Source organism: Pholis gunnellus, assembly GCF_910591455.1.
Source record: "Pholis gunnellus genome assembly, chromosome: 5".
Lineage (NCBI taxonomy): Eukaryota > Metazoa > Chordata > Actinopteri > Perciformes > Pholidae > Pholis > Pholis gunnellus.
Window position 1 is genome coordinate 13,146,250 of NC_136531.1, and position 20,553 is coordinate 13,166,802.

General features: G+C 41.9%; 2 protein-coding genes across 4 annotated transcripts in view; both read left to right on the plus strand.

Moving 5' to 3' along the window:
• scrn2 (secernin 2) overlaps positions 1–15,605 on the plus strand; it is a 29,333-nt gene extending 13,728 nt beyond the window's left edge. Inside the window, exons 1-8 of one of the 3 annotated variants that reach the window (XM_079159882.1) lie at positions 4,364–4,382; positions 7,498–7,660; positions 8,785–8,966; positions 9,371–9,570; positions 10,601–10,816; positions 10,964–11,129; positions 12,969–13,149; positions 14,257–15,605. In XM_079159882.1, the coding sequence (XP_079016008.1) occupies positions 7,499–7,660; positions 8,785–8,966; positions 9,371–9,570; positions 10,601–10,816; positions 10,964–11,129; positions 12,969–13,149; positions 14,257–14,409 (1,260 nt within the window). In that variant the 5' untranslated portion in view covers positions 4,364–4,382; position 7,498 and the 3' untranslated portion in view covers positions 14,410–15,605. Of the gene's footprint in view, positions 1–4,363; positions 4,383–6,722; positions 6,790–7,497; positions 7,661–8,784; positions 8,967–9,370; positions 9,571–10,600; positions 10,817–10,963; positions 11,130–12,968; positions 13,150–14,256 lie in introns of those variants that run through there. The other 2 variants (XM_079159880.1, XM_079159881.1) reach the window with 2 other exon arrangements.
• Positions 15,606–16,467: 862 nt separating this feature from the next.
• LOC306696741 (uncharacterized protein) lies at positions 16,468–20,479 on the plus strand. Its single transcript, XM_079160424.1, has 4 exons — positions 16,468–16,590; positions 17,396–18,056; positions 18,145–18,246; positions 18,701–20,479. The coding sequence occupies exons 2-4, from the start codon at positions 17,436–17,438 to the stop codon at positions 19,901–19,903; spliced, it is 1,926 nt and encodes a 641-aa protein (XP_079016550.1). The 5' UTR covers positions 16,468–16,590; positions 17,396–17,435; the 3' UTR covers positions 19,904–20,479.
• Positions 20,480–20,553: the final 74 nt, after the last annotated feature.

Below are 20,553 nucleotides of genomic sequence, written 5' to 3' on the forward strand. Positions count from 1 at the left end.
AAACGTCCCGACCCACTCAGAGAAACAGCATGTGTATCTCCCGTTAGTATGAACTGTGTTTGATATAACGATTGAACTGCTACAAAAGGCTTCTTGTACGTGCCAAATGTTGAACATGTCAGAGTTTAATTGACTGCAGTGGCTTTGAATGGGCATCACACATTTAATAGTTTTTAACATCATCTTCCTTTGAGGGCTTTTTTTATTTTGTCTCCTCACTGAGTTAATTCCGTTCCTGTCACAGCATGTTGGTGGAGCAGCTTCAAATCAACTGACAAACATAAACCACAGACAGGCCGGCGGGAAGTGACTTCCTACCCTCTCTGCTCCTCTTTCTCTGAAGCAAGCGCTGAGTTTGAACTGGTTTACACGACAGTCATATAATGGAAACACCGGGCGATCAGCAAATATTGACAAAGTCTTGATTCAGCACGCGCCTTGGAAGATTTATAGACACCTTCAAGTCACAAAGAGTCATCACACTAATCAGGAAATGTTCTTTCCAGGAGCACAGTTCTTGGCCAGCAACTTTAGGTACCAGACCGCTGATTGGAGTGTAGCACATCAAAGAGCATTCTGATATAATTTCAAGGACAGACAGAAAACTTAAAACATGACAAATGTGTTGCTTACTTATTCAAAATGAAATAGGTGTAATGTCTCGGTATCTCATACCTTTCAGTACAATGTACTTGTACACATAGAGATCAGGGCTCCCGAAGGAAGACCACACACCACGTTTAAATGCTGTTTACAGACATCTTTAAATAGTCAAGCATATTTCCTCATGAATACAATGCAGCACAATCAGAAATACACTGCCTAACATTTAATTACAGTGCAAATTCAAGTAGGGGCTTACAAATTCTCCTAATGATTTAGATGTGTTTAGATAGCTTGTTTGACAGTTTTTTTGTGTGTCTGTCACTGCTTGCATATTTTTTTGTACAGGAGTTGTTCGCTATGTACTTGAAAATGTTTGTGGTTCTTTAAACACTCTTGTAAGAAGGACGTTTTGTTCTGAAGTACTGGCATGTACTCTTGTCATCAATCCAGCAAAATCCCTGTCATGCCAATGTGGTGAAATAACATCTATTTATATAACTGCAGCACCGTTGACCTTTACGTGTTAAGGCGGCTCTTTTCAGATAAAACCCTTCCACCTACACTGGTTACTTCTCATCAATAGAAAGCACACACAATGTACTAATCAATCAATGTCAGTAAATGTAAATGTCAAAGTAAATGTCAACGCTTGGCACTTAGTATAAAGACTTAAATGCTGGATACAGTTTTGTACCAAGAGTAAATGATACAGGGCATGTGCCGACAGATCAAGCTGCATTTGGAACAAATTAAATTTTGAAAGCGTCATAAATACTAGTGGAAATGTTTTTGAGCTTGCTCCTCAAGCCAGCGTGCTCTTTTTGTTGTTTTTTTTCTAACTATTTTAATTTTGTAAGTTGTACGGCAGGACAACAGTGTTTAGCAACACCAGATTCGGTATACCTTCATTACATTTTGTAACTTTTCCAGTGTGAATTTATATATGTGTGTACAATCAGGACACGGCATTAAGTGTCTTTCTCACACGGCACGGTTTGCACGGCGTGCCCACTCTTTGCTCAACGCAGCGAAAAGCCATTGAAAAAGAATGGTCATATTCTGTGTGAGGCCCTTTATAGGAGCAGAATGGTGAAAAGCTTCACCCATCTGATTTGATATATTTTAACTACAGACCATTTTGCGACTACTTCCTTCCCGCCTACTTGCGGCCCCCTTGCACGGACCCCACCCATCTTCGAACATCCTTAATCTCAGCTACAAACCTGTAGTTCCGATTCAAATTAACATGTAGTTTCGTGACTGCATCTTGCACGGTCTTGACGCTATCACGGACAGAAAAAATCTGTGGTAGCTCCCGCTACAGTAGGTTTAGTAAGTAAGTACGATTATTTTGGTCTACTACTATTTACAAGGTCAAGAATGGACTTTTACATTCATTCATTTAAGAAATAGTCCAACATTCTGGGAATTATGCTTATTTGCTTTTCCGCTGAATGTTAGATGAGAACACCACTCTCATGTTCGTCTGACAAACAGAGGACTGGAAACTAGTGGAAATGTAATAAAATGTACCTACATGTCATATCTTCTTTGTTTAATTCATACAACAACAACAATGAAGAGTAAAACCGACGACCACTGTGACCAGCCAAGCCATAGTTCAGCACATAACACAATGTGTTATTTCTTCACTTTGTACAGATTTAACACACAAGATTCAATGTGTTCATTAGTGAGCTTTAGTGCTGCAGGTAGATTTGTATTACCGTTGGACAGAGACGTTCAGTTAACGAAGGTACATGAGAGTTGTATCAATCTTTCGGCAGTAAAGCACATAAGTGTCATTCCAAGAATGTAAAGCTATTCATTTCACTCAACACTTTTTATTGCTGGAATAAAAAAAAAAAAAATGTCCCAAGTCCTACACACCCTAAACATGTACTTTTAATTACAGTAATTAGTCAGGACATCAGTCTGTATTCAGAAGCTCACAGTTTGTGTGTGATTGTATTTCTGTGTGTACAACTTGGGTCTTTCCTTAAAGGACAGGTGTTTTGTATACAAGATTCCCACCGTATAAAGTTGGTTCTGGTTCACTGGCCTTTGGCTGGTTTGACTTGTCTCTAGTCCCACGGGAACCACACCGCTGTCCCAGACAAATCCTCCTGCCAACACGCCAGCCTCCAGAGAGCTAGGCCGGCTAAAGCCTCACTTCCCTTCCAGAGGCAGAAAAAAATCCCAACAAAGTAAACAGTGAGCACCTAGTAGTCAACTTCCTTATCCTGGTTAATTATTCAAAATCCCGGAGGAGAGACCGGCCCACAGTTGTCTTCTGACTGAGTCACTTTTTTTCTCATACAGGCACTCACTCACTCACTCACCACGACGGCCCCCCCCTCTCCTCCTGCCTCCCCTTTCAACTTCAAACCCAGTCATTTCTGCAAGCTGCGCTTTGATTGTACCAAACACCTGTATTTTTCGAGGAGAGACTTCCTTGTGAGCCCCCGCCTCCGATCTTTGATTGTTAAACAGCAGTGGCGCCGTCATTACTGTCTGTGCGACTGATGCCGCCCAGCTTCCCCTCCCCTGCCTTTTAACCATAACGTTAATTGCTCAGAGAAAATTTGGATGCTTTATTTTATCTAATTTTCAAAAACCCTTTTGTGTGTGTGTGTGTGTGTGTGTGAAGGGTTGTAAAACTTTAAATGTGCCTTGCTGGATTTACCGGATGAACTGGAGATGATCACAGATTTCCCACCAGCTATAAACAGAGAACTTGAACCAGAATGTTCTTTTTAAATTCAGAGCTTAAAGTTGGTAGTAGCCAGATGGACACAGACTCACTACATACCAGTAATCCTCCAGGAAGACAGACAGACAGACAGACAGACACTTACACACACCTTTGCAGCAGTAATACCATGCTTTATTAGACGGCCTCTCCTGCCATCCTGTCTCCCCCCTCAGATTAATATCCTCTGGGCTTCTCACCAGCTGTTTCCGTCCCGTAACACCCCTCATCTTCCTCCAGCCGGCCCTCCACTTCACATGGCAGGGCTTACAAACTGAGCCACAATGCTTGCGTGGCTCTAGGAGAGGTCTTTGGGTTAGCATAGTGTGTGTGTGTGTGTGTGTGTGTGTGTGTGTGTGTGTGTGTGTGTGTGTGTGTGTGTGTGTGTGTGTGTGTGTGTGTGTGTGTGTGTGTGTGTGTGTGTGTGTGTGTTGATATGTGAGTTCATCAAGCGGGATGAAGGCAGGATCTCTTGTCCACGCAACTGAAAACAGCCACTTAAAGCAGGACAAACACAGACAGCCTTAATTTGATGCATTATCTGGATTTGTTGTCTAGAAGTTTTTTACTAATGGTGCAGCCACTTCTCCACACTCGAACTGCAGTTAAAAATATACGTTTTTACAGAACTAGCAAAGCCCAGGAATCTGTGTGTTATATCCATTTTCATCAGTTCATCACTCAACACCACTGTTTGTTGACAACGTGATTTGATTTATTGGTGTATTTACAAGCTTTTTTTCCTCCACTAGTCTGTTATAGTTTCACTGTGTCTGTGCTTGTTTCTGTGCTCAAGCGTGTGTGTGTGTGTGTGTGTGTGTGTGTGTGTGTGTGTGTGTGTGCGTACTGTATATGTGTGCGAGGTCTCTTTTGGGTGTGTCTGCCTTTGGCTCAGGTGGGTGTTTACTTCTCATGGTGTTTTTACTGTTTGTGTGCAAGGGCAGACAGGATGTGCGGTGCTTGTCAGCATGCTCTAGGAGATGAAAGGCCGGAGAGGGTGTGGAAGAAGCCGAGTGCCGTTCAGGTAACAGGTTGTCTTTACAGAAATCTCTCAAGTATTTAGTCCTGTTGCCTTCAGCATTCCTAGTGAGCCACGAGTGAGCACCACTCACCACCAAGCTGCTTCAAAAAATAACTCAACACCTCCTACAAATCTGGCCATAACTGAATGCCAGTAAGGTCCAGGTGCTCGATCTCAAAACACAAACATTAGTCAAACATTTCGGAGCAGATTGGATGGCGCTCCTTGTTCCCTATGGGCTCAGGTGTGCGTGTGAGCTGTTATTACTCTACTGCCATAAAACTGATTGCATCACCAAGAGACACGCCATGAGTCAGTTTTAAGAATGGGGCCTTTACCGACATGCATATTGATGAGCAATAGCTACTGACACGACAGTCTGATTTGGACGTTGACATATAATGCTGTAAGTCACTGCAATGCAGTCAGGCAGGTTTAGGTTATTAGAGTTATTACTTACTGCCACCACATTGTTGACTTTCTCTATTGTCTCATCTCTTGTTGGCACAGGGGAAGTTATTAGTTTAACTCCATGTTGTCTGTTTACTGTTCAATCGATGGAATTCTTGTGAACATCAGCCGTCGCTTTGCCCTAACCACCGAGTGACACATCTATTCTATGGATGTCATTTTCAGCAGACACATCAGCAGCTAGCTTTAGCTAGCGGTTAGGAACAGTTAACGTAAAGATTATTTAGCAATTGTTGGCTACTTGGGGGCAGCTCAACAAGCTGTAAACACAAAATTGATATATAATTTCTTACAGTAAGAGATCAATAGTTGATAAGACAAACTTGTTAGCAAACAGTTGCCTATTTACACATCCAGAATAGCCTTGTGTTGTGTTTCTGTCACCTGTCCAATAGTTATCCACCTGCTTTTTAGCTCTGTTTTGGTCTCCACCAACTCCTGAGTGAAATGGTAGCACTTTAGCAGCTAAATACGCCATTATATTTACTGTACTATCTAGTTTATGGTGACCAGACGTCACGGTTTGTCCAGGATTGTCACACTTTTCACCAAAATTAAAATAGTAACAATATACTTATTGTTTTCAGCGCTTACATAAATGTTTATCTTGTTCTGTCTCACTCATTTATAAGTAATGCACCACACCTCTGAATTCAACACTGACTTGTCTGTATGTGTGTTACTCAATATGTCGTTGTCAAGGCTGTTGTTATGACGCTCTTTGGCTTATATGCCGAAGAGAAAGGCGGAATTCTTTTGGTCCAGCACCTGCCTACAACTGTTTTTGAGGTACTTTACTTACTTACTTTGTGACATTTTACTTCCACTATACTACAATGGCGAACAATACAGCAAACATGTTTTACTAATACTTTGTTGATCACTTAAAATCCATTAATATGAACAACTTTTTGGTTGCCAGGTTATGAAAAGTCCTGTCTTTATAGACCACATGCTTTGTCTTTTTAGTTAGCTTTTTATTTATTCGGAGTAAAGGATTATAATCTACTAATACTTACAATAACAAAGATATAAGTGAATTAGGTGAGTCGACTCAAAATGTTACAAGTAACATAGTAAACAGAGATGGGTAAAAGTTACATAGATTAGTATAATATAAAGTAACATAGATACAAAAAAACAGTATACACCTCGGTAAACAGTCATCCATGACTTTGATGAAGTTAAAGCAACCGTGTGTAGGATTTAGGATTAATTTATTAGCAGAAATGGAACATAATAATCATAACCATGTTTCTACAGTAGCCCAGAACGGACAAACCAAACACTGACTCTAGAGAGAGCTGTACACATTTTCACAATACCTGAAGGCCACCGTAGTTCTGCAACTGGATCACATACCTCATATCTTTAAAAGACAAAACTACAATAACTATGATAAGGTGGCCATTGTAAATGCAGCACACAGAACTTCAGCTCTTGGTAGTGTTTCTTGTGAAAATGTGAATGCTAGACGTTTGATCAGCTCATCCTCTTGAGTCACACATACATGAACTCATGCTATGATTATATGAAGCAATATTTTGCAATATTTTTCTCCTTACTATTTAATTTTCATATACAATGAATGTGGTGACAGGGTAAAACTGAAGTGGGAAAACGTCTTGGTAGTAACACTGGGTTATAAAAACGTGCATCATGGAGGGCTCCCCGTGAACTGGAGTGAATAGTATTGGCTGGGGGTTTGCAGCCCTGACAAACTAGGCGAAGGGGAGGCAGACTCCTGATGAAGAACTACATCACGAGTCAGGGAGCCGTTCACAGGTGTGGACTGGACTCCTGTGTGAGACGGTGAGCTGAGCTTGTGGCCAGACGAGACGAGACCTTTAAGTACATACCTTAGCTCGGTCACGTGACTCTGTATCTACAGCCTGCCTTCTCACAGCCGGCCGCCCGCTCTCACCATTGAATAAAAAAGGTAAACAAATTCTACAGCAGCATTCGCAGACTAGATCTAGTTCACGGACTCTTAGCCCAGAACTTCACGGGTGTAGCCTACTAAACCCCCATAAAAAAAGGCGGAATGACACGAAGCTAGAGGCGCGTCGCTGCTCCGGAGAGAGACGGGGAGTGACGCTCGGTGTGGGCACTTTGCTCATTCAGGCCTTATATGTATTAAACACTGATCACAAACCGAGCTTTTAACTCCTCCTCCCCAATTAGCTTCATCCACGATCGGCGCACGTTTTGGCGACATTATTTCCAGATTATATGCGATTCGCAAATGCGCGACGAGAGCTACAATAGACCAACGTGGCGGTCGGATTTGTGAAGATTACAGTCAATAAAGTGCTGTGCACAAGGCTGCCTCCTAATCCCTGTGTGAAAGGGATGGGCAGTGCACCGGCGGAATCTGACTTTCTGCTAAAAGCTGGGTGGGGAATGGAGGGAGACTTTTCCTCTCGACTCCACACATGCACATTATGGTCAACAGGGTGTAGTCTCACTTGGGTTGAATGTCAAACGCGCTGTCAGACTCGTATGATTAGTTCGAAGTCCGGTTGTGTCAACAGTTACTTGGCTGCATCGGTGCGTATTTCACATGCCACCACTTTAAACTCTCCCCCTAAGAGCCATCCACACGTCTAACGGTTTTATTTTTTTGTGTGTTGTTTCTTTATTGCAGGATGGCAGAGGTTCCCATGTCATGTGATTGTTTTGTTTCTTTGCCTCCTGGCTCTCGCGATGACCATGTTATTTTTGCGAAGAACGCAGACCGTCCCCGGGATGAGGTGCAAGAGGTGGCCCACTACCCTGCAGAATCTCACCCTCCAGGCTCCATGCTGGAGGTAAAGCAGTCCTGCACCCCTGCAGTCCCACACACCACATCTGATGCACAACTGACTGACAACAGGCCTCATGAATCATTGGAAGAAATACACACGTTTAACAGATTCAAATCATATCTTTGCTCATAATACGCTGCTATTCACGATAACCCTGTCTGAACATGGTACAATATTATACAGGAGACTTGATGGAGAAACATTCATTCCTGTTAATGTGTGCGGGAAAGGAACTACAAGTTTTAACCCACTGATTAAATACTTTCTCCTTTCCACCTCCCACTGGTGTTGCACTGTTAGTGTAAAAAATACTGACCGATACACTATCAGATCAGACTTGGTACCGATGTTGGTGCAATGATACTATATAGGACCATGTTCTGTCCAGATGTGTTAATTGGCTTCTGGTTTTTCTCCAACAGCTCTTTTGGCTTTTCTGTTGAGTAAAAAAAAAGAGGAAAACCCCAAAACCTTCATCTTGGAATGCACTGGTACTAATAATTTCAGAGTTGATATAATGGCATCTAGTCCTGCAGTTTGGGCTTTAATTGTCCAGGTTTTAACATATCTGTCTCTGAGATTTCTGCCTAAATACAGTGGAGGTGAAGGTTATTATGTTTGGTAAACTAAATTAAATTAAAATAGAAAATAAAAAAGACAAATAACATCGTCTCTAGTAAATAAAAAAATATTCTAATCAGGGGAATGGTTTCAATTTGCAACCCAGTTGTGATGTAAATTCATGCACAAATTCACCAATATCTGTTCTTAAAATGAAATCTGACTTCAAACATCATAATACCAGGAACCTTTGTCTCCCTGTCAGTACTTTTCATTCTGAATGGGACTAATGGATGCGTTAATATATCGTAGAAAGGCCATATATCTGATGGTATTGCTGCATAGAGTTGTGTGAAGCAGGAGCTGATAAGATTCATTTATGTACAGCAATAGAAAGTCATTTTGACTTTTTGAGTTTCACTGATGGTGAAAGTGTTTACCCAATACATCTGTGTCCGCTTTGCATATAAGCTACATATTTCACTGAAATTGTTTGTGCAGAAAGGGACCTTAATTTAAACAACAGCATTCTTTTTTTCTCAGTCTCCGTTTTTTTTTGTCTGCAGTGCACATACATCCAGATTCCTCAAGTGAAGCAGACGTGCGCCGTCGTCCTCAGCAAACCTGCCTGGATGTGGGGCGCTGAAATGGGAGCCAATGACCAGGGAGTCTGCATTGGGAATGAGGCTATCTGGACCCGAGAGCCCGTCGTCCCCGGAGAGGCTCTGCTGGGCATGGACTTTGTCAGGTGAGCACAGAAAACCCAATCTCAGCAATAAAAAAATAAATACAAAAATCTTCAGGGCAGACTGGAAGCAACTATCGACCGCATCCTAATTAAATACAGTTTGGATTTTGTAGGACAGGTGTAGTAAATACTGTTGAAGCATAGCACAGTATCGCTTATCTATTCATCTCTGTATATAAAGATAGCAGTATCATTGCCTCTAAAATACATGGCAGAGGAGCGTGTAAGCATGGCCTACAAGCTAAACTGGTCTTCACTGATAGTTAAAAAGATACAATAAATGCATAGATCAAAGTAGATAAATGCTTGAAAATGAAAGAATAACATTTATAACTACATAACTAATGCCCCGTAGAGAAAGACTTTATTCTTTGAAGTAATCCTGCATGACTTGTGATCATCAGACTGGGGTTGGAGCGTGGTGACAGCGCCTGGTCGGCTCTGACAGTGATCACCAGCCTCCTGGAGCAGCATGGCCAGGGGGGGCAGTGCAGGGAGGACCCTGTGCCCTTCAGCTACCACAACACGTTCCTCCTGGTGGACCGCAATGAGGCCTGGGTCCTGGAAACAGCTGGAAGGCTGTGGGTGGCGCAGAAGGTCACAAGTAAGCATGGAGGGTTAAAAATCTAGGGTGCAGAGTGAAGGGTACATGTATAGCAGAGGTGGGGCCAAGTTATTGTTTTGCAAGTTACAAGTTACTACATTTCAAGTCTTCCCCCCAAAATCCCAAGTTAAGTCTTAAACTTTAAGTTTTGAGTCCTAAAGAAGTCATAATGTGCTCTACAACCAAATGTAATGCCATTTGCGTCTCCATCTGTAATTTTCGACCCACACGTTTTGGAATTATGTTTTACCAACTGCCGCTCAGTAACATAACGTTAGTTCTTCATGGTTCTCTCCTGCAACTTGATTGGATGCTGTAGCATGCAAGATTTTACAGCACGTGACATCTTTTAGCTATTCACTGAGTGAAACCTCAGGAATAGCAAGGGACATAAAACGCAATAGGTACCACTTGTGCAGTAGACAAAAGCAACAAGAAACGAGTTACAATATATACATGTGAATTACAATATGCAGCTACAAAGCACTCAGAATACAGAGTACACAGTACACTGTACAACCAACAGCTGAAACACTGACTGAGACAGATCAATGATTAAATCAAAGGCTTGTTTTGCATTAGCAAAATGGGGTGAAATTTGTAACCCATCTAAACAAGTCCAGAGTCACTGTAGCCTCAAATATGTATTAATCCAGGGTTGAAAATAGTTAAAGTAAATGCACTATTTAGTCTTGTTTGAGTAACATTTGCAAAAACTACAGTGCCCATCTCTATTACCAAATTACTGATCTGGCTGTGGCAATAAACCAAAGACAAATTAAAGATTTTCTGGAGTCACAGATCACCAAAATCAGTCATGGCAATGCATCCAGTAGTTGAGATTTTTCAGTCCAGATCTCAGTTGTGGACCTCTAGCATGGCTAAAAGCATTTTCAGGACAAAGACTAAACCAGACAAAAATGATGCATGCGGTGCTCGGATGGTCACTCAGACCATCACTCACAACACATTGCACTCGTAAGCAGGAGACTTGCATCTTTACATGCTAACAGCCACTCTCTCTTCTCAGAGGGTGTGAAGAACATCTCCAACCAGCTGACCATCGGGACTGAGGTCACCGCAGAGCACCCAGAGCTGCGGAGCGTGGCCCAGGCTCAGGGCTGGTGGGACGGTGAGGGGGAGTTCAACTTTTCTCAGGTGTTCAGTCCCGAGAACCCGCCTGCCAGGATGGAGCTGGCAAAACAACGCTATAAGGGAGGCACAGAGCTACTCCAGCAACATGACGGTGAGGGTGGTCAAGTCCTACATTTCCCAGAATGCTTGTGGACACCCCGCTTTCAACATTACTGTCCATGTAGCATTCAGTGATAGGTATAGACAGCCGTGATTAGTTACAGTTTCTGTGTCTCTCCTGCGTTATCTCTGGTCTCAGGCTCAGTGACGGCAGCGGTGATGATGTCCATTCTGAGGGACAAGCCCAGTGGTATCTGCATGGATTCTGGAGGTTTCTGCACCACAGGCAGCATGGTATCTGTCCTGCCCAGAGACACCAGCATGCCCTGCATCCACTTCTTCACTGCCACCCCAGACCCCTCCCGGTATGTCTAACTAGATTAGAAACATCTGTTAAGACTATAGTAAACCATGTATATCAGAACATATTCAGAAATGAAATTATAGTTAATCTATTCTGCCACACTTTATAGCCACCTACTGGAAACACAATGCTGTAGTAGTCCCTTCACATGACAGCTTTTAAATGTGCTGCTCTAAATAACTTGTGTCGTATGCAACACTTTTAGAATGTAGGAAAACCTCTGTATCACAAACTGTAGCAAATTGAACTCTTGTTGAAAGGTTTTAGCACTGATTCATACTGTATTTGCGTGTGCGCTGTTCTGTGTGCTGTTCGTTAGAAATTCTCAAAGATCAGGGAAACAAAAGGGTAATAACGCATTATTTTATGTTTACATCTGGCCAAAAATAATGATAAACTCAACGCAACTGATTGACCTAACTACAATATATTTTTCAAAGCTTTGTTCCAATGTTATGTATATCTTTTAAATGTTGCAAAATGTGTTTCACAGTGCCTCAGTGGCTGTTTAGACACTGCTGTTTCACGTCAGGCACTCCCAGCAAAAGGAAACAAACATGTTCTAAAAGTTTAAATTGCTATTGTTACACCCACTGCATGACATTATAAGGAATGACAAGAGTAGAATGTTTTTATTATGGAGGTTCAGCTTTGCGGTTTATATTCACTCATCTTAACCTTCTCACAGTTGACTTTCCAGCTTTCACTAACAGGGCAAGGACTGGGTTCAAATGCCACGCCAGTGCACATTGTAACGTCTACTTAGTGAGTTAACACATTCCAAAGTTTACAGGCATGATTATTTTCACTGCAAACAATTAACAATCACGTCAAACCTGAAACACACCCTGACTGCCTGACTGGGATTTGACCTGAGTACGGTTAGGAAAACAAAACAAACAAACAATCAAAATGAAAACTATTTTGCCCCAATGGCAAAATCCATATCTATTGGCTCGCTCAAAAGAACCCTCCCAAAAAACAACAAGCAAACAACAAATAAAGTCCCACGGCAAGAGCAGCTAATGGACCACTGATGCTCTGCAGAGAAACAAATATTAACAATCTTAAAAAACGCTTCATAATAATATATGACATACAGATTAGATGTTAAATATTACATGACTGAACTTAAGAATACCTGAAACGTCGGGTCTACTTTCCTACCGACTACCAATCGCCTTCAACCCAGCAGGGAAGGCGGGTCTGAAATACAAGGAAGCAATTAACATCAAACATTCAACAGGATTGAACACAAAGAAAACAGCCTTAAGCCTACCAATTTGTTTCTTGCACCTTTTGTCTTCCCTCCACGCCAACATGACACACGCATCACTCCACCAGCCTGAACCACGCGCAAACTGCATTCTTCCTGCAGGTAGCTCTATATCTGCAAACGTCACTATTTAGAGAAAAGTCCCTTTTTCCACCTGCCACATTGTTATATATTCTACATTTTGAGTGTATTCCTGGTGTGTGGTGGGTTCTGTCTGGGGAAAGATGGAAGCAATATGTTTTAACTTTATGGCATCGGAAACAAAGCTGTTGGCACGAGCAGCAATAGGTACATAGAAAAGACAGTGAAAGGCTAAGAAAAATAACTCATCTTCATAAAAGCTTCAACTGATTGATCAGTTGAAGCAAAAGGTATTCACGTTAAATTTCCTTTCATTGAAATGTAATTTCAATTTTAAACACAGACATTGTAAAAGGGGTTTCAATGCTAATATTCTTTCCCTCCCCATCTGTAGCTTCTCCTGCATTCTGTCTCCACTTTGGGTCGAACGGAGTTTCTATATCTGTCTTTTTCTCTTTCCTGTCCCTACTCTTACCCTGGTAGGTCTGTATTCAAGCCTTTTATCTTCTCGGACTTTTCTACCCCTGTGCTGAGGGTGGTCTCCCCACAGTTTGGCCCAGACGACCCTGTCAGGAAGCAGCCTCGCTTTCAGAGCCAGGTGGACCGAAGACATGACCTGTACAAGGCCCACCAGGTGGCGCTCAGCACCATGGCGACCAACCCGGTGGGCACTGATGGATGACCTAGGTCAATGATTGTGATGTGCAGATCCTGGCGAAGTTGGAAGCTCATTTTCATTTCAAAAATACATCCAAAGCAGAATCAATTTTATTAAGAGTGGAAGTTGGTCAGTTGTTGGTGATAAATTACAGGCGAGTCGCACACTGACACACTGACACTCCCAGAGCAGAGCAAAACACAACAGGACCTCACAGTTAGTGCACACAAGACACAGAGTGTAGACTAAACATGAACACACTACAAGTACACATTCAAAACCAAAGAGCAGGGTTCACGACCTCACGGGAGGTATTAGTACTTCAAAACAAATGCAAAGCAAATACATTTCCAGCCAATAGAAAGATATGACAGTAATGTTACATAACTTGTGAACACGTAATATTAGTGTGAGTATTACAACAACCAACACTTTTTTTCACCTGTCAAATTGATTTATTTTCACCTGCTTACCCAGATGAAAGAAAAGTAACCTGTTCCTGAGTCATAGACAGGAGATAAGTCTATTTAGATCAGACTTTGGACCACCAGGTTATTCACTCACTTGCCTCTCAGGGCGTCTGTCATTTTGTAAAGTTAGTGAAGTTTGATTGGCTGTGGCATTTCAACGTTTGGTCGATGTATTTTGGTATATTTTACAAAGCAGTTAAGTGGATAGATATGTTTCAAACTAACTGCGGAACAGTATACTCAGGCAATTAGTCCATACATTTTGTACATCATCAGTATGTAGTGTGGAATTGAAACACGACTGTTGCCTGCTGTGTTGGTGAGCAACAAGAGTATGTAGACACCCAGATTAGCCTGTCGAGTAAATGGAGGTGCGTGATAGCTGGTGCTCAACTACTGTCATTTAGTCTGCATCTCCCACCACAGACGCCTGGTTGAATTTCACTCAGGACTTTCAAAAGGCTAAGACTGAGATTTAGATTCTCGTAAATGTACGCGATATTAAATACGGGGACTTAGCCATAGTTAAGGATTCAGATCAATGACTCCATTGCTTAAGCATGTTAAAACATACAATATGCAAATACTGTTTGTTCTCACGGTTATTCTGACATCTCTCTGTCTTTTCCTCTCTGTGTGTCAGGACGAGGGTTCAGCTGTCTTTGAGATTCTGAGGGAACTGGAGTCGCAGTGTCTGAGCGAGATTTCAGCCATACTGAGTGGAGAGATATCAGGAGAAGAACTGGGGGACTTGTTTTTTGATTCCGTGGACACAGAAATAAAGTTCTACCAGTGAGGAGGTGGGAGGCTTCAGGAGCTATATGTGGTGTTGTATCGTGCATGAATGTGTTCCTTCTTGTGAAGGGAAAACTTTAGACTGCAACTTGAGAGCGGAGAAACTCAAACCCTGAAGAGACGATTACTGTAATATAGTGATAAATATCCATGACTATGATAGAATAGAGTTTCACTAGCAATATGGATTAAGGAATACATTGTGTCTGGACATAAACCTGGAAAAAATGGTGTAAAAGTAGGAAGAGTTGAGCTAAAGTCAGTCATTTCCATGTGTTGTGTTAACTTATGTAGGGACCTTACATAACTTAAGAACACACTAGATAACATCTGAATCAAACACAATCACATGATGATTTTTAAGATCATGGAAAGTCTGTATTCGTCTGTGGATAAAGAACTGACTATGCAGGTACAGAGGAATAAAATATATCGTCTCCTAACTGAGTATGAGAGCAGTGAGAGTCATCACAATGAACTTTACTGCTGAACCTGGGACAGGCCTGACCATGATCCTGCAGTATTGTAACAGCTATCGTGTGTGTTTTTGTCCAGCAATTCTTTGACAATGTTCTTGGAGTAAAGCACGTAAAACAAACATAAGAGACTAACAGACCTTTCTGCAGTAAGGTCAAGAGGGTTGAAGCCCTTTTGAGAACTTGAAAGTTGTGAAGTTTCTGGTGTCTCAGTGTGTTTCTGCTGCTTTAACACCTCTGCCATTTTTGCGTGCAGAAATAGAAATAGCCCTGTGTGGAAATGTGACTGTGTTCCCAGCAAAGCTCATTAAGTGCTTATCCTGTGTGCTGTGTTTAACTGTTGTGTTTTACAGCGCCCTCAGGTGGACATCCCTAACGCTAGCAGAGTGGCAGGAGAAGGCCCCTGGGTTTGTTAAAAACCCTGTGTTCTTCATCTGATTGCGCTCTGCCTCACTCACACAACACACGTCCATCATTAACACAGACTAAATGTCGAAATTGCTCTGATTGGAGCAAATGTATTATCTGTATCACCCAGGGAGCAATGAGTGCACCTTTTATTAGTGAGTATAATGATGTAGACCACGCAAGCGCCTATGTAGAGCTGTGTGAAGTTGCACAAATGCAGTGTGGCATTTGTGCAACATTTTGTGTGTTGTTGCAAATGAATGGGATGTCATTTGATGGCTGCCTGTAGGGAAATATCTAATAAAGAATGTGCATAGCCTATTCTGTGTGTGTTGTGAGCTTCCTGGCCACTGTATTTGTACGGCTGTTGGTATTGGTAATGCTGGAGTACGTCTCCTTTACATTTTCTCTGTCTCAGCCCTCTTGCAAGCAATACACAGCATTAATATTAATATTATTCAACTTCTGTCTCCATCCTACTATTTAATGTTATCATTTCTCTGCCTTGCTTGAAAGAGAAGTGGAGTATGCATTATTTGGGAGATTTATGTCACTACTACCTCCCTGACATTAATTGCAAAGTGATATAAAGTGTTTTATTTAATTTTATAATTCGTCCAACTGCTTTATGTATTGTATTCAAGTGTCCCATTCAAGCCATGCCAGTATAATAGTCAGTTACCATGGACCTGAACATAAAACTGCTAAAAGGCATTCGGCCATCATTGAGTTTATGATTTACACTTGTGCTTTTCCTAATGTGACTAAATACAAACAGGCCGATAGACAGTTACACATTACTTCAATAATAATGTGCTGCTCTGTTTAAATTGTAAAATGTAACTCCTTTTTTTAACCATAAAAACGGTGAAAAACCCTGGAGCTGTATGACAGCAGCCGTAATGGCTAATTTGCGTTTCTTTATTTAACTTGCAGGGGGATTTTTGGGTGGATTTCCCCTGTAGCATTAGGTTGTTTTCCAGCCGATCTGCTGTTTGACACTCCAGACCAATAGGTGGCGCCAATGCGCCTATAAGCTAGTTTACCAGTCGCCAATGGATGAACCCATTGTTGTTCACACTCCATCCAGGAGGTGGCGGTAGTTTAAATCTCTGTAACTGTCTAGGCGGGTACCATAACGGCTTGGTGATGAGCGAGGTACACCAACTTGGCGACAAATGTTAGCCAAGTGCTAAACTATTTTTTTGTTGTCAGGCCTTTGTCGTATTGCCGAGCCTAGTTTCAGCATTTTCACCTGTCCACCCCCTTAAAGAAAGTGGAGTCGTCCAACGGAAAAGGTAATGTAACGGGATGCTAACGCTGTATTGATGATTGCTAACCAAACGCTGCTCCCTGCACCGTAGCTTCCATGTAACAGTTACACCAGGACAAGAGGGTAAATGTGTTTATTCTAGATGGAAATAATTCCCTTTTTGATGATAATAAATTGTGATTGTTCCTATTTGTATAGTATCAAAAGCTAACTAACGCAAGCAAGATACACTAGCTGACCTACTAGCAAACAACCAGTAGAGCTAGCCAGCCAAGCTAATGTTAACGTTAGATCTGAAGCTACTGAGACTGACTTCTCCATTAAAAGCTTATGTTTCAACACTGGACGGCGGATAATTGTACTGAATTATACGCCTGTAGTTGAAGTCAATCGTTGTTTCTGTAATGTGGAGTGAAAATCTACTCACATTTTAGCTAACGTTAGTTCATGACTTGTGACACCTGCTGACGATAATAACTGTTCATGTTTCTACCTGCAACATCTCGACACATTTTACTTTTGGTCCCCTCTATGAATCGCATAATAGTTCTATATGCTTGAATATGTTATATTACTTTTAGGGATTCCTTTATGAGCCAGTGTGACGGAGAGTTTTGGGATTAAACGGTGGCGAGAGCAAGTTAGGGTGTGCACATCCATGGTGTCACTTAAGCCTACATTAAGTATGATTCAGTTCTATACTGTTGTTGGTCCTCTGTGTGATTATTTAATATGTATTATCTAGGTTTGACATATTAATCTTTCGGAACTCTTTAATTCATGATTTCAAAGCTATTTTTCATTTTATTGTCTTTATTTCCCCGCTGCAGGCTTTGACATCCACTCCGCTGCTAGAGTTGCTGTGAGATTATGCAGTCAAACAGATCTGAGCACAGTCACAGGCGGCAATACAGCGACAGAAGTTCAAGGCCGTGGGACGACTACGATCACAGACGGGAAGAAAGGCATGAACCTCACAGAGATGTACCGCAGGATTCCTACCAGAAATATGGTGGAAATGGACAGAGTAGCAAAGAGAGGACAAGCAGAAGTAGAGAGTACAGTGACTCGCCTAAGATGCTGTACAGCAAAGACTCGTGTAACAGAGACTTGAGCAGAAAGAGCTCAGCGAGGAGACTCATGTCTTCCCCTGATTGGGGTACTTTTGAAAAGAAAAGGCAAAGGTTTACAGAGGAGGATAGAGATGATAACAGATACAGGCTTGAGCCTGAGGATAATACAAACAGACTGTCACCCGACCGTTTTTCACACGCACATGTGACCAAGGACTTTAAACAAATGCTACCACAGGAAGAGGATTTCAAATACAGGAAAACACCTCAAGACTCCAGACACAAATATGTGCATGAGGAGTTCACCTATAAGCAACAACATGACAGACAATCGTCTGGATATTACAAAGATAGAGTGGGTCGTGAAAGGAGCCGAGACTGTTCACAAGAGAGGAAACGATCGCGAGATCGCTCTAAGGTTAGTCACAATGTATCAGTGTCACTGTAAGGACGGTGAAAGCTTATTTTTAATGTAGTTTAATAAAGTGTTTTTCCATGTCAAACAGAGTTATGTCAAACCTAGAGAGAGGAATGACAGCCCCTCTACGGATCATGAGGAGCATCTTCAAAACACAGCAAGGTTTCCATTGAATGGATCTTGTGGACAGGTGGGTTTGTTACCTTTATCATCATGTGCACCAGATTTCACTTGGGGTACAAAGAATAAAAATAGGTGGTTTTGCAAGGAAGGAAATGCATTCAACACACACACACTTTACAAATTCATAAGCTACCCCGCATTAAATACAGTGAATAAAACTAAGTCCGCCTTTACCAGCTGCAAAATTAAAGTGATAAACACATTTATTAAATAATATCATAATATGATACATGTTATTCTGAAATGGCCCATTCCAAATAATGAGTACTTTTACTTTTGGTACTTTTAAGTATATTTTGATGCTAATACTTTTTGTACGTTTTACTCAAGTACAATCGTGTGTGTGTGTGTGTTTAGTTTCTCACAGGTGGTAGTTCCATATTCTACACATTTATTTGTCAAATAAATAATGCAGATAGTGTTTCCATAAACTGAGTTTGCTTCTGTGTGTTTCCCATCAGTCTTTTGAGAGTGACGTCACCAACCAAAGTCCTGCTGTGCCTGAGCAGAAGTCCACCATGGGTTTCCAGCGCTTCCTCAATGTGCTCAACAAGGGCGTGAACGTCGCCACGCTCACCAAGATAGTGACTCAGACCTCCACAGAAGTGGGCGATCGACCGAGTTCTACATCTTCTTTCGTGAACACTGATCATCCCTGGTCTCCCGGTTATCCCGGAGGGCAACAGGGAAGCCACCAGAATCCCAGCCACTGGAGTGAGAGCGAAGGATTTCAGAGACGGGCTTCTTCACAGCTTCGTCACAGGTCCTTCAGCCCAAAGGAGAGGTCTCTGTCTGATGAGAAGTCTCTGCAAAAGAGAGACGGAGAGCAAAGCTACTCCAACAGTAGATCCAGATCTCCCTCAGAAGAAGAAAAGACAACACTGACACCTGAAGATGAGCACAAGCACAGGCAAATGCAGGATGTTTTGCAGGCCATTGGCATGAATTTAGGATCCGAGGAACTGGGCCAAATGTCCCATCGGATCCAAGAGCGGTTATATGGAAAGAAGGAAAGTGACCGCCATCGTAGAGGAAGCAGGGAAAGAGATACCAGGCAAGCGTTTTCACCACGACCACACAGCAGATCATCATCGTCATCCAGCAGATCTAGTTCCAGCCCGTTAAATCAGGAATATTACAAGAAAAAAGACTCCTATAGCGCTCAGACTGATGTAACCGAGGTACACCAAGTACAGGTGCACGAGGGTGTTGAATATGGCCAGAATAGCACCAGTAGCACTTTACAGCAGAGTGACGAATGTGAAACTTACTCCAAGGAAAGCACGACTGCACATCAAGCATTTCCTCAAAATTCAGCGTACACTTTCTTAAAGCCATCTCCTACACCTGTAATGCCGATGTACCCTCCAGTAAACTGTTCATCACTGCCATACCAACCTCCTCCTAACTTGCCTCACCTTGGACCCGGGCTTTTCTGGCCTCCCATGCCTCCCTTCTTCCCCTCCCCCCAGGTCCCACCTGTAAGCATCTTTCCAGCAGTACTGGCTCAAACAAGGCACCTACTCCCACAGCACATGAGTAATCCTCCCTTTTCTTACTTGCCGGGTATGAACCCAGTTCAGCCACTGAACTTCACGCACAAATCAAAACCACTGTCAAGGCCCCGCTGTTTGCAAGTCATTGAAACCAAACAGCCTGGATGAAGACGGCTGCATAGGGGGAAAATCTGACTGATATAGCAAAAAAAAACATTGTCTTTTCTCTCCGGAGAATAGTAAAAGATCTTCATAAAATAAACAGCTGGGCCTTCACAGAGTTCACCAAAAAAACAAACACGAAACACCCATTGATAAAATGAATATTGAACATTTGCAAGCATCATGTCCAACAGCAACAAACAAGGCAATAAATAACACGGACAAGGCCTCAGGTTTATTGACATACCTGGAGCTCTGTCCATTGCCCGCCTATTGTTCTTACACCCGAAACACAATGTCACTCCAACGAGAAACAGCGTGTGAAGAAAGTGTTTATTGATCTAACATTTTGTTTTCTTGATTTTGTTTTTAAAACACTATGATTTGATACGTTATAATTGTTGCTGAGGTTATATTTGTCAACAGAAGTCTTTGTCTGAATTATCCTCATGAAATGGCATCATGATATTTCAGTCTTCAGAGGGTTTTGCCCAACACATGATCTATAAAATGTGCTGTACTCTTAGTTAAGCTATTTCTTTTATTTTTTTTTGTACACATGCAGAAAATGATGTAAATATTTGAATAGCATAATATTAAATGCAATGATTCTAAGTAAATTACTGAGCCGTTTAATTGCACCAACTTTTGACTAT

Coding starts and splice junctions, on each gene's coding strand:
- LOC306696741 (XM_079160424.1), top strand. CDS start 17,436: ATGCAGTCAAACAGATCTGAGCACAGTCACAGGCGGCAATACAGCGAC. Junction 18,057..18,144: donor GATCGCGAGATCGCTCTAAG/GTTAGTCACAAT, acceptor CATGTCAAACAG/AGTTATGTCAAACCTAGAGA. Junction 18,247..18,700: donor TGAATGGATCTTGTGGACAG/GTGGGTTTGTTA, acceptor GTTTCCCATCAG/TCTTTTGAGAGTGACGTCAC.